Genomic DNA, 12,850 nt, shown 5'->3' with positions numbered 1-12,850 from the left:
TTTACAATAAACACTGCAATATTCCATAAGAAATTCAACAATTTTCAGCCATTTTGACAGCCCTGTAACCAGGAATTTAACACAATAATGATGTGCACGATAAATAATTTATGAAAAACACTGAGATGTTCCATAAAAAACAAGAACTGTCAATTTTGATTTAATGGTGGCTCTCAGACCAGAGTTCCTCCGGCTCAGTCGACCCGTTTGAGGATGGCATGAGTTCAGGGATGGGAGAGGAACTGATCCCATCGATCGGCCCGTGATCTCAGGAGCGAAGAGAGGCCAGCGAACAGGGTTTGATTATCTGACACACTCTGAGGTCGACGTTTCTACGCACGGTCACACACGGTCACACACACACACACACACACACACCGCATCCCAAATGAGCGAGAGAGACCTGAGCAAATGCTAAAATCTATTCCTGGTCAGTCGGCTGACATGGATACTCCCTCATTTCTCTGCAAACAGAGGACCTTCTGTATTATTCATAAACTTCCATCTTTAACAAAGATATCAGGGTAAATGATGACTCTCTACAGGAGCATAAAGCCGCTCATATTCTGGTCCGTATGGATGCGGAGAATCGAGCCGGAATGATGAAAGTCCAGCGATATCATGATCTACCCCTGAAACCCTTCCGTCCGGCCGAGCACTTTGATGATAAAGCGGCACACACACACCAGGGGTGAGCATTAAAATGTATTGCTGAGATTAATATGCTTCTTTGAACATGAGGAACTGTAGGTAGAGCAGCGCAAGGAGAGAGAGAGAGAGAGAGAGAGAGAGAGAGAGAGAGAGAGAGAGAAAGAGAGAGAGAGAAAGAGAGAGAGAGACAGAGAGAGAGAGAGAGAGAGAGAGAGAGAGAGAGACAGAGAGAGAGAGAGAGAGAGAGAGAGAGAGAGAGACAGAGAGAGACAGAGAGAGAGAGAAATGAAAAGTATTATTGAGCGGTTGCACTGGAGAGGCGGGCGAGAGACACACATTTCCTCAGCCAGCGATCACAGCGATCATGTGTGAAAGAGACGCCCAGGGCTTTAAGGCCGGAGAAGAGCCACACCAAACACACACACTCACTCACTCACACACACTTTATAGAGGAATTTAAATTTTACATCTGTGACGGCTTTGATGCGGCTTGAACCTGTATCGGGTGGTCTTAGCTAGTCTAAGATATTCTCCCATACTAAGTCCCAAACCCCTCGAAAACCAGCTAAACAAACAAAACCGGGTGAGCAAATAACATTAGATTAGACAGTCTAAGGAGGTTTGTTGGTCTAAGATGGTCTATGATGGCTTAGATGTTCTCCCAAGCTTAACACAAGTCTAAAACTAGCAAATCAGACCAGACCAGGTGGCTAGTCTAAGGTAGTTTGTTCATGTAGTTTGGTATATTTTGCTTATCTCCAAGCCTGAGAGTCCATCCTAAACCATCTTACACCATTTTAGACCAGCAAACCACCTTAGACTCAAGTCTATGATGGTTTGGTCCCCCAGTCTGGTCTGTTTTGCTGGTCTAAGCTGGTTTAGTTTGTCGCCCAGGCCTAACGCAAATCCCAAACACATCTAAACCAGCTAAACCGACCAGACTCGACAGTCTAAGGTGGATTGCTGGTATAAACTGGACTCCCAGTCTTGATACAAGCCCTAAAAGCCTTTTAAACCAGCAAAACAGACCAGACTAGGTGGCCAAACCACCTTAGACTGTCTAGGTCAAGTAGTCTGGTCTGTTTTGCTTGTATTAAGCCTGTCTCTAAGTCAGCTTAGACTGACCACAACCATACGGTGGTTTGAGCACCTGATCTGGTCTATTTTGCTGGTCTGAGCTGATTAGGATGGTCGCCCAGGCTTGACACAAGCCCAAAACCGCTCTAAAACCACCAGATTTGGTGACCAAACATTCTTAAACCAAGTTTTTTCAGCACTCAAACACTCTTGAAAGGGAAAGAGATGGTATGAACGGAGAAAAAGAATAAAAGGGAGGAAATAAGGAAGGTTTGGAGACGCATGCAAACAGAAATCAATGAAATGAAGGACTCACATGGATGAGGCAGAGCATTGCTCTTGTCTGTGTGTTCGGAGGACTTCTGATATAAGGAACCTTTGGGATAAAGAGAGGGAGGGATGGAGGGTGAGGGATGAAAATCAAATTCAACACAATCGGATTGAACAAAATCAAACAAGCCAAACAAAGACATGAGTGATGACGGCAGCCGAGGGCGATTCTTCTCCATTTGGTGTCACTTCCAGCCTGGACTCTTTTCCGCAGATAAACGAGGGAACGCCACCATCCGTCAGACGAGTTTTAGTGCTTCATTAGGACTAACGAGCGAGCGGGATAGATCGCTTTAAGCTGATAAACAGTCAAAAGCACTCGCAGCCTCACATCTGACACACGGACATGAGGAACGGCCTCTCTGCTGCATTCTGGGAGCTGACGCTATTAGATCAGAGACGCCCGCTAATGTAGCATGAGGAACGGCCTGACGTCACATCAACGACCCGACCACGCAAGGATATCTGCATATCATGCATTCGGCCTGCGTTGAAATGAAATGGTCCAATGGGACGGTTTTCTCTCCTGTTCCGATGCATTTCCTATGGAAGCTCATTACCACCACATAAGAACAACAATCATGAGAGGATGACTTAAAAAGACAAAATTATGAGATTATGAGAAAAAAAAGACAAGGACATTTTTTTTATCATGAAAGTTGAAATTGACAAAAAGTTGAAATTCTGATTCAAGTCGAAATTATTGAAATTGCGACTTTGTCACAATTATGATTTGTCCATTTTTAATCTAAATTTTGACTTGTCGTCAATTATGACTTTTTAAGTCAGAATTTCGTCATGTTAATTTCGACTTTCATAATTATGTCAATTTCAACTTAGTAAGTCATTATTTCAACTTTCAATGTTGTAATCATGACTTTTTGAAGTCAGAATTTTGACGTCAAATTCCACTTTTTTTTTTTGTCATAATTAAGACGTGTCATAATTTCGACAATGTCAACTCCAACTTTTGTTTTTGTTATAATTTCGACTATTTATGTATATTTATGACTTCTTGAAATCACATTTATGACTTCTGAAGTCATAATTTTGACTTTTCAAAGATACAATTATAACTTTATGTCCATTTCAATTTTTGGGGGGCAGTTATGATTTAGTATGCCATAATTCCAACTTTTCATCTCATAAATATGACTTGGCATATCATAATTTCAACTTTTTATGTGACAATTATGAACAAAAGCAGGATTTGTTTCTAATGTGGTGAAAATGGGCTTCCATAACGTCCTACTGGAAAAGAATGGTGGCACATAAATAAATTCACACAAACAAAAGACGATACAGTCCCTTTTGGATGTATAAAACAGTCAGACAGAGACAGGAAGATCCATCGATGGACAGAAAATCAATGCGCTGATGGATGGAGCGTTTATGTGCATGAAACCGACAGAGATGTTGTGCTGCGAGGAACTCGTGTGACCTTTGACCCGTCCGCTGTGCGTCTCCCTGAAACGACCCGGTCAATCTCACGAACAGATGTTCAGCTCACATTACAGACCAAATTGAAGACGAAAAAGAAAGAAATTGCATTATATAAACGCAATGAAATCTGATTATTTTCATGACAATTAAACAGCTCAGATTCTCATCATATTTAAATTCATTTACATATTTACAACAACAAAAAAAATACATGAGTACAACAAACACTACCGTGATGATGAAAATCATGATGTTTTTTTGTATTAGCGCTTGCTGTTGCTTCATATGAAATGGAAATATTAGATTTCATACAGCAAAAAAATTGGGACAAGATTTAGTTTCTGGGAGAAGAAAAAGCCGTGCTTGCCCTTGTGTTTGTCGTGCCCTTTTCCGTGGATCGATATGTCAAGAAAATGTCATCTGTCTGTGCGTTAAGTAACCAAAGCCCAGAAAAGCAACATCATAACAAAGCAGGACAGCCGAAGCTGCACACAAACACAGCGGGAGGACGGACCGATCGAGGTTAAAACTGCACAGCCAAATCCAGAAGAAGACTTCAAATTCAATCTGACCTGCACCTGAAACACAATTTGAGCACTTTACAAACTCAAAAAGCAAATAACTTTCTCTCAACACATTTGAAACTCGCACTGGAAGATCGGCGGTGCCATTAACGCAGAGAAAGCGCTCTGTAAATGCTTTCTAACGGCACGAACTCACGGTTCTGAAGGACGAGCTGAGTTCACGTATCAAATGTAATTCATGTCCAATGATATTTGCAATAATGTGAGCTTTCAGATAATGTGGATTCCAGATAAACGCCCAGTGTAATGGTCATTAGCATGCACATAAGTGGTTTCACCCTTTTAGCTGGAGAAAGGGGAAAATCAATCAAGGGAAGTGAGCCTAAATCTATAGCGTTATGGGTTTTATATTCCCCGCAAACTAGCCATCAATCTGACCAGAAGTAATGCTCCCACAATGCATTTCACTGGGAAAATAGGATGATTCAAATGGCAGAGAAATGACTTCAATATCTGAGATTACGGCGTTTCCTGAAAGCTGCTTTAAAAGCTCAGTTAACAACTCAACTAAATCACTCGACCACCGAGAGAACGGACCACAAAACACAATCGTGTTTTCCAGCACAAATAGCCAAATATTCTTAAATCAAGATACATTTGCTGGAGAAGCAAAATGACTGAAGATTTTAAGTCTTGTGTAATGAAAAAATAATCAAAATGACGTGAGTTTGTGCTTTACATATATCTGCTAAAAAAAACTTAATTCAAAGTGAAAACAAGATTATAGCAAAAGCAAATCTTGTGTTTTATTGCATTCTGATGCATTGAAACGGAGCTTGTAAAACTGATAGAGAAACATCAGACACACACAGGCAGACGATTCCTCCGAGACTCTGATCAATACACTCGCTCATCATTTACACGCCACATGAAACTGGTAATTAGATTCCTGATTATCATTAACGACGTTTGATTCAATCTGCTCTGCATCTCTGCGACCTCTGGTCATTTCATTTTCATGACCTAATCAAAATGAATATGAAACTCAACGTTTATTAAAACAAACCCTCTCGCTGCTTTTTTCCGTGTCGTCCTCGACAGACGCATTTATTACTGAGGAAACGTTTTTTTTGCATTTCCTAACTGCAGTTAGAGAGCGAGAGCGAGAGCGCGAGAGAGAGAGAGAGAGAGAGAGAGAGAGAGAGAGGGGGAGAGAGAGATGGAGAGAGAGATGGAGAGAGAGAGAGAGAGAGAGAGAGAGAGAGATGGAGAGAGAGAGAGAGAGAGAGAGAGAGAGAGAGAGAGAGAGAGAGAGAGAGAGAGAGAGAGAGAGACGAGTGAAGGGAGGATTAGCAGATAAACACGGGACGCTTCAGAAGAGGGAAACGTTTCATTTCAAATCTCCTCTGGCCTTCTCAACCTCTGCATGTATAATCAATGCCGAACAGCAGAGAATCCAGTTACTGTTTACTGGAGGCGCTGAACAGAAAAACACGACTTTTACATCTGTAACAGAAACAGATCCCCATCCTGACCACAGCTGGAACACTTCGGATTTTCCCACCGATTTGTTGGAGCCTTTCTTTATCATTTACTCCCAGTGGTGGAGCGTAACAAAGCATTGACCCATTACTATATAGACTACTGTCTAAAAATATTTATTATGTTAACAAATTATACAATCATTTGAAAGCTCTAAAGGTTTAAGGGCCCTATTTTAACGAACTAAGCTCATGGTCTAAAGCGTATGGTGCAAGTTCACTTAGGGCGAGTCCGAATCCACTATTGCTAGTTTAATGATGAGGAAAATGGTCGGCGCTCCCGGTGCATGGTCTAAAAGGGTCATCTCTATTCTCTTAATGAGTAATGGGTGTGTTTTGGGATTTACGTGCGTTAAACCAATCAGAGTCTCATCTCCCATTCCCTTTAAATGCCAGTTGTGCTCGCGCCATGGCAGATTCGCTATTGACATGACGGAATTTGATAGTGGAAAGACCGAACGCGTCTCCAGAGCGCAAACGGAGATGCTCGTGCGCGAGGTAAAAGTGCGCAAGCAGAACCTCTACAAGACAAGTCACATTCACCATATTCTTATGAACACAATAATAATCTTTTACATTGTAATCCTTTTATTTTAAATATTTGCCATGTTTGTGTGCTCCTGTGCGTCCCTGTGTGTGTAATAAGCAGAGTTAGGGTTAGGACATTACACATTACTAACGCGCTCTTTAAATAACAAAAAAAATATTACGGCATTGACTTTAGACCAGGTTTCAGTTGGTCAACAGCTCAGTCAATTTCAGTTCCTCAAAATAGCAACGCTCCAACAATGCGCCAGAACACACACCTCGTTCTCAGACCAGCAGCTCATGGGCAAACAAATGAGCTATTTAAACAACGTGAAAATGAAAACTGCGTCAGGCTGAAACTAGCAAAACACACTTGCGTCGCGCTTGGTGTAAGATAGGGCACTTAGTGTCAATCTGCGGTGTCTGTTTTACGATATAGATGCTCCAGCAACAGTAATATTGTGATTTGTGTAAAATCCCAACATGCAAAATCAAAACAGGACTTCATAATTTTGTTATGAAATAGTGATCGCAAGATAAATACAATCCATCGCATTTGGGTAAAATGGGACACATCAAACTGCACTTTTTTTTGTCCACAATAGATAAACTAAATATTGTTTATGTCAGATTTGGTCTGAACGTTTTGCAGTCTGAGTTTATGTTCTGAAACGCCATGATCGTATACATTAGACTCTCACAAACAAATGAGAAAAAAAAGTGTGTACACTTTTATTTTGGGAAACGTTTACTTTAATTTCACTACATTCAATAAAAACATATCGTTCCTCGTTAATTCGAACTGAAAAAGAGCGATGTCTGATTCGTGATCGAGTTGATTCTGCTGAGTTGGTTCACAAATCACACTGAATGATTCATTCGTGTAAAAAGTAAAAAAAAAAAAAAAAGCCCATTTAAATGCATAAATGTGGACGTCGGTCGTTCATCGGTTTTACTTTTAAAACTCCAGTACATTAAAAATGTACTTTTAGTAAAACTTAAAATGAGTTTATAATGAGTTTATAAGTTTTGTTAATGAGTTTATTTAGTTAAAATGAATTTATAAACGTATTTATAAATACGAATAAGCAGTGCTCATTCATTAAAAAGGGATAGTTGACCTGGTCCTCATTGAGCACCGAAGAATATTTTCTGTTTTCCCACTTACATGTGTTTAAAACATCATCTGAAAGAGTTAAAGAATCATAAACTGCTTCTCAACACATATAATATTTGCCTTCACTAGAAAAACAGCTGAGAAAGTCTGAGTGTGAGCGGCTGTGATTTTCCTCTCTCTCTTTGTGACTCCTGTGCATTTTAAAATAGGGTCCAAATCATAGTAATCATAGACGTGGAGCAATTATAAAACTTTCTGTAAGTACGATATAATCCCTTATCATTATTTTAAATATAGCTGCTGAACGCTGGCCTGCGAGTGGAGTCATTACATCCAGGATCACATCACACGGGCTATATTTACACTGCGGCCGACATGACCGACATATTGTTTCTCCAACATCAACATCCATTTCAACGCAATCTGTTAGATGACAACAGCTCTTCTGACGAGGAGGACACTGCAGAGATCCAGGAGAAGTATATAAACATCCTTACACAAAAGAAATGTGTAAGATAAATATAAAAGCTTGTTTCCACCTTGGGATAAACAAATATAAAGGGTAATTGCAACGTCTTATCTCCCAATTCTGACTTTTTTTCTCAACATTTTGAGGTATAAACTTGGAATTGTGAGAAAAAAAGTCAGAATTTTGAGATATAAACTTGGAATTGTGGAAAAAAAGTCAGAATTTTGAGGTATAAACTTGGAATTGTGAGAAAAAAAGTCTGAATTTTGAGATATAAACTTGGAATTGTGAGAAAAAGTCTGAATTTTTAGATATAAACTCGGAGTTGTGGGAAAAAGTCTGAATTTTGAGATATAAACTTGGAACTGTGAGAAAAAAAGTCTGAATTTTGAGATATAAACTTGGAATTGTGGAAAAAAGTCTGAATTTTGAGAAAAACTTGGAATTGTGGAAAAAAGTCTGAATTTTGAAATATAAACTTGGAATTGTGGAAAAAAAGTCTGAATTTTGAGATATAAACTTGGAATTGTGGAAAAAAGTCTGAATTTTGAGATATAAACTCAGATTTGTGATGGAAAAAATCTAAATTTTGAGATATAATTTAGTAATTGCGGTAATAGTGACAAACTCAGAATTGTGAGAAAAAAAAAATTTTGAAGAAAAAAAAACTGAATTGTGAGAAACTCGGAATTATCTTTTTTGCTTTTTATTCAGTGTTGGAAACAAGCTTCCATAGATAAGACCTGTTTTCAAATGAATGAATTAAGTTTATTTTTCTATTTATATTGTTTCGCCTAATTTTAATCAAAAACCTCAGTATATTTGTTAGATTTGAAGAAAACAGACAGTGAGGTAAAAATAAACTTAAAGTGGATCATCAAGACTATTGGTCCTCCTGAGTGTCAATCATTCTGGTGATATGTTTACGTAAGGCCGTCGTACGTGCTCGTGCACACGATTCACACGATGGCGTGCGCTCAAAACACAGGTTGGGCTTCCCACTGATGCCTCAGTCGCGAAGTTTCTACTTGACAGGTAAAGTTTGGCATGCTATTTGGAGAAATTCATTTATGCTCGTATGCTCGTGCATACGTTTAATAGGCGTTCACTCTCGGGAGCAGGCAGAGTGTTGCGCATGAGCATTTTTTCAAAAAGTGGAGAGGGCGGTTCTTTTCTAAAATTCTGGAAAATCCTGGAAAATCCTCCGCTATACCTTTAATTCAAGACACAAAACAGGACTCAATTGCTCTGATATGAAACCGAAACAAAAACACAGTGTTTATGCAGTGAAAGACAGATGGAGAGCTAGAAACGCTCTCTGAGGTGTGATCTGGGATTTCTGGATGCTGAAAAAGAAAGGTGTGTGTGTGTGTGTGGAGAGCCTGTAGCAGCACTGCAAAAAAATGCTTTTCTTACTCAGTATTTTCGTCTTGTTTCCAGTCCAAATATCAAACATTTTTTAAATCAAGATGCATTTACTAAAGCAGTAAAATTACATAAGATATTAAGTCTTGTTTTCTGGGGGAATTAATCAAAATTAAGTGAGTTTTTGCTTAAAACAAGCAAAATGATCTGCCAATGAGGTAAGAAGAATAATCTTGTTTCTGCTTTGGAATTAACATTATTTTTCTTACCCTATTGGCAGATCATTGTGCTTTTTTTAAGCATCTCATTTAATTTTGATTAATTCCCCTGGAAAACAGGACATCATATCTCATGTAATTTTACTCATCTAGTAAATGCATCTTGATTTAAGAATTTTTAGATATTTGGACTGGAAACAAGACAAAAATGCTAAGTAAGAAAAGCATGCTTTGCAGTGAGAGCTGTGACTGTGAGACACTCACTCTGCATACAGAGCCCATCTGTGCAGTTCTTGGACTGGAGAACCGTTCCCTCGCAGTCCTTCCCACCGTTCTTAGGAGCCGGAGCGCTGCATTCCCGGCGTCTCCAGTGAGTGCACTCCGTCCCACACGGAGACCATTTACTCCAGTCCGTCCACAGGCCGTCCACTGCACAAAGACACCAGAACACACTCATCAGTGTTCATGTTCATGACCAGAACATCTCTGGCCAGTCCATCGCCATCCTTCTCAAGGGATTCATATTTACACTCGGCCGACGTGACCGACAGTCACATTATTATTTCTCCAACATAAAGCATAAGAGCAGCAGCGGACAGGAGGACACTGCAAAGATCCAGGAGAAGTATATAAACATGCTTACACAAAAGAAATTGTAAGATAAGTATGAAAGCTTGTTTCTGCCTTGGAATGAAAAAATATAAAGGGTAATTGCGACTTTTTATCTTGCAATACTTTGACTGTCTATTTTTTGTCAAAAATAATTGAAATATAAACTCGGAATTGTGAGAAAAAGAGAATTTTGAAATATAAACTCGGAATTGTGTGAGAAAAAAAGAGAATTTTGAGATATAAACTCAGAATTGTGAGAAAAAGAGAATTTTGAGATATAAACTCGGAATTGTGAGAAAAAAAGAGAATTTTGAGATATAAACTCAGAATTGTGAGAAAAAGAGAATTTTGAGATATAAACTTGGAATTGTGAGAGAAAAAAAGAGAATTTTGAGATATAAACTCGGAATTGTGAGAAAAAAAGAGAATTTTGAGATATAAACTCAGAATTGTGAGAAAAAGAGAATTTTGAGATATAAACTTGGAATTGTGAGAGAAAAAAAAGAGAATTTTGAGATATAAACTCGGAATTGTGAGAGAAAAAAGAATTTTGAGATATAAACTTGGAATTGTGAGAGAAAAAAAGAGAATTTTGAGATATAAACTCGGAATTGTGAGAAAAAAAGAGAATTTTGAGATATAAACTCAGAATTGTGAGAAAAAGAGAATTTTGAGATATAAACTTGGAATTGTGAGAGAAAAAAAGAGAATTTTGAGATATAAACTCGGAATTGTGAGAGAAAAAAGAGAATTTTGAGATATAAACTCGGAATTGTGTGAGAAAAAAAGAGAATTTTGAGATATAAACTCGGAATTGTGAGAGAAAAAAGAGAATTTTGAGATATAAACTCGGAATTGAGAAAAAAAGAGAATTTTGAGATATAAACTCAGAATTGTGAGAAAAAGAGAATTTTGAGATATAAACTTGGAATTGTGAGAGAAAAAAAGAGAATTTTGAGATATAAACTCAGAATTGTGAGAAAAAAAGAGAATTTTGAGATATAAACTCAGAATTGTGAGAAAAAGAGAATTTTGAGATATAAACTTGGAATTGTGAGAGAAAAAGAGAATTTTGAGATATAAACTCAGAATTGTGAGAGAAAAAAGAGAATTTTGAGATATAAACTCGGAATTGTGAGAAAAAAGAGAATTTTGATATAAACTCAGAATTGTGAGAAAAAGAGAATTTTGAGATATAAACTCAGAATTGTGAGAGAAAAAAAGAGAATTTTGAGATATAAACTCAGAATTGTGAGAGAAAAAAAGAGAATTTTGAGATATAAACTCGGAATTGTGAGAAAAAGAGAATTTTGAGATGAGCCTCGTGTTTCTGAAGTGTTACCTGGACACAGCGGGTTACAGGCCAGTTTCTGGAGGGCCGATCCGTCACAGATTGCTCCTCCGTTCAGCGGCGCCGGATTGGTGCAGCTCCTCGTCCTCTTCTGAAAGCCACGCCCACAGCGACTGCTACACACCGACCACTCGGTCCACGTCGACCAGCCGCCGTTCACTACACACACACACACACACACACAGGGAAAAAGGCAGGAGACGTTTAACAGACATTTCTAAAACACTGTTTTCGTTTAAAAGCGCTCTCCGTCCACACTGGCGTTTTCAGGCGTTTCAGTGTGGATGAGAAACTTTAGGAAAACGCCTGAAAACACTAAATTCCCCTTTACACACACGCTCACTGAGATGATACAGGCGGAAAATTAGATAATAAAGTTATCGCGCAATTCTTCAGACAGGATTATTTTATTTATCAGAATATCTCAGCATTCACTGATCGTCCAGGTCGCTCTCACTCATCATTATATGTCTGGTGTAAAACGCAACCGCTCTCATGTTTTACCGCAGGACAGCAGATGTGAGTAAATTCTGTCATATCTGCAGGACTGTGATATGAAGAGTGTGTGAAGTAACATATTTTAGCAACTGTGTGAAAGTGAATCGCACATAACAGACACAATACCGGTATAAACATCAATATCTATTGGTGCAACATGGGTCACATGACTTAACTTACGTCATCGTTTTTAAATACCTCCGTTTCTCAGTCCACACTACAACACGGACACAGCGGTTTCACATTTATCCACTTTGGAGAGCGTTTTCAAAAAGCTTCCTTTTCATTAATAAAAACGCCGTCTCAGTGTGAGCGGAAGGACAAAACCCAGAGAAAAAGATGCGTTTTCAAACGAAACCGTATTAGTGTGGACAAGGCCTCAAACACTCACTCGTTTATTCATTTGATGGAAAACAGAGTAAAAACAGACACACTCTGACACCGTCGCTAAGACTCATGGGAGTGATGCGTACAGCAGCGCTGATTCCTCTTTCAATCAATCAGCGAGACACGATTGGAGAGGCTGAGGAGAGAGATTGTCGTTTTGATACCGAAAGATTCTCAGTTTATCACAACAGCGAGTGATGAGCTCTTGAGTGGAAACCAAGAACGACACACTTGAAGGAATAATTCACCCCAAAATAAACTTTCTGTCATCATTCACTGCTCTAAACCTCCACGAGTTCATCTCTTCAGTGGAGCACAACAGCGGGACGCCTTTCTGGATAATGAAAGCGACTGAAGCCATACGAACACATCAAAACATAAGCGACATTTGGAAGACAGAATAAGAGTAAGTGCATTTTCTGTCATTAAATTGATGACTTTAATCACAGAAAATGTCATATTCTGTGATCGAGCCGCTCCGGAGGACGAGACTGTAGGGGTGTAACGATTCCCTTGTGTCACGATTCCATACATATCACGACACTGAACTCACAATGCCATATTATTGCGATACTCCAAGACATATGATAAAAGGTTAACAAAAAATGTTCTGTTGATTAAAATGCTAAATTTGATATTACATTGTGTGTGTAAATGAATATGATGGACTTGGTGCTGAAACCCAATGAACAATAGAGACACCAGAATAACAATATTCATGATTCTGAAGATGAAAATA

General features: G+C 38.8%; 1 protein-coding gene across 1 annotated transcript in view; it reads right to left on the bottom strand.

Annotated features, from left to right (window-relative positions):
* unc5cb (unc-5 netrin receptor Cb) overlaps positions 1 to 12,850 on the bottom strand; it is a 218,704-nt gene that overhangs the window by 36,993 nt on the left and 168,861 nt on the right. Inside the window, exons 6-8 of the mRNA XM_079860665.1 lie at positions 11,218 to 11,385; positions 9,528 to 9,692; positions 2,045 to 2,104 (exon numbers count right to left, since the gene is read on the bottom strand). Of these exons, the coding sequence (XP_079716791.1) occupies positions 2,045 to 2,104; positions 9,528 to 9,692; positions 11,218 to 11,385 (393 nt within the window). The remainder of the gene's footprint in view (positions 1 to 2,044; positions 2,105 to 9,527; positions 9,693 to 11,217; positions 11,386 to 12,850) is intronic.

Source organism: Squalius cephalus (assembly GCF_949319135.1).
Source record: "Squalius cephalus genome assembly, chromosome: 24".
Classification (NCBI taxonomy): domain Eukaryota; kingdom Metazoa; phylum Chordata; class Actinopteri; order Cypriniformes; family Leuciscidae; genus Squalius; species Squalius cephalus.
Note: the sequence above shows the minus strand (reverse complement) of the source record. Positions and strands in the feature narration are given on the sequence as shown.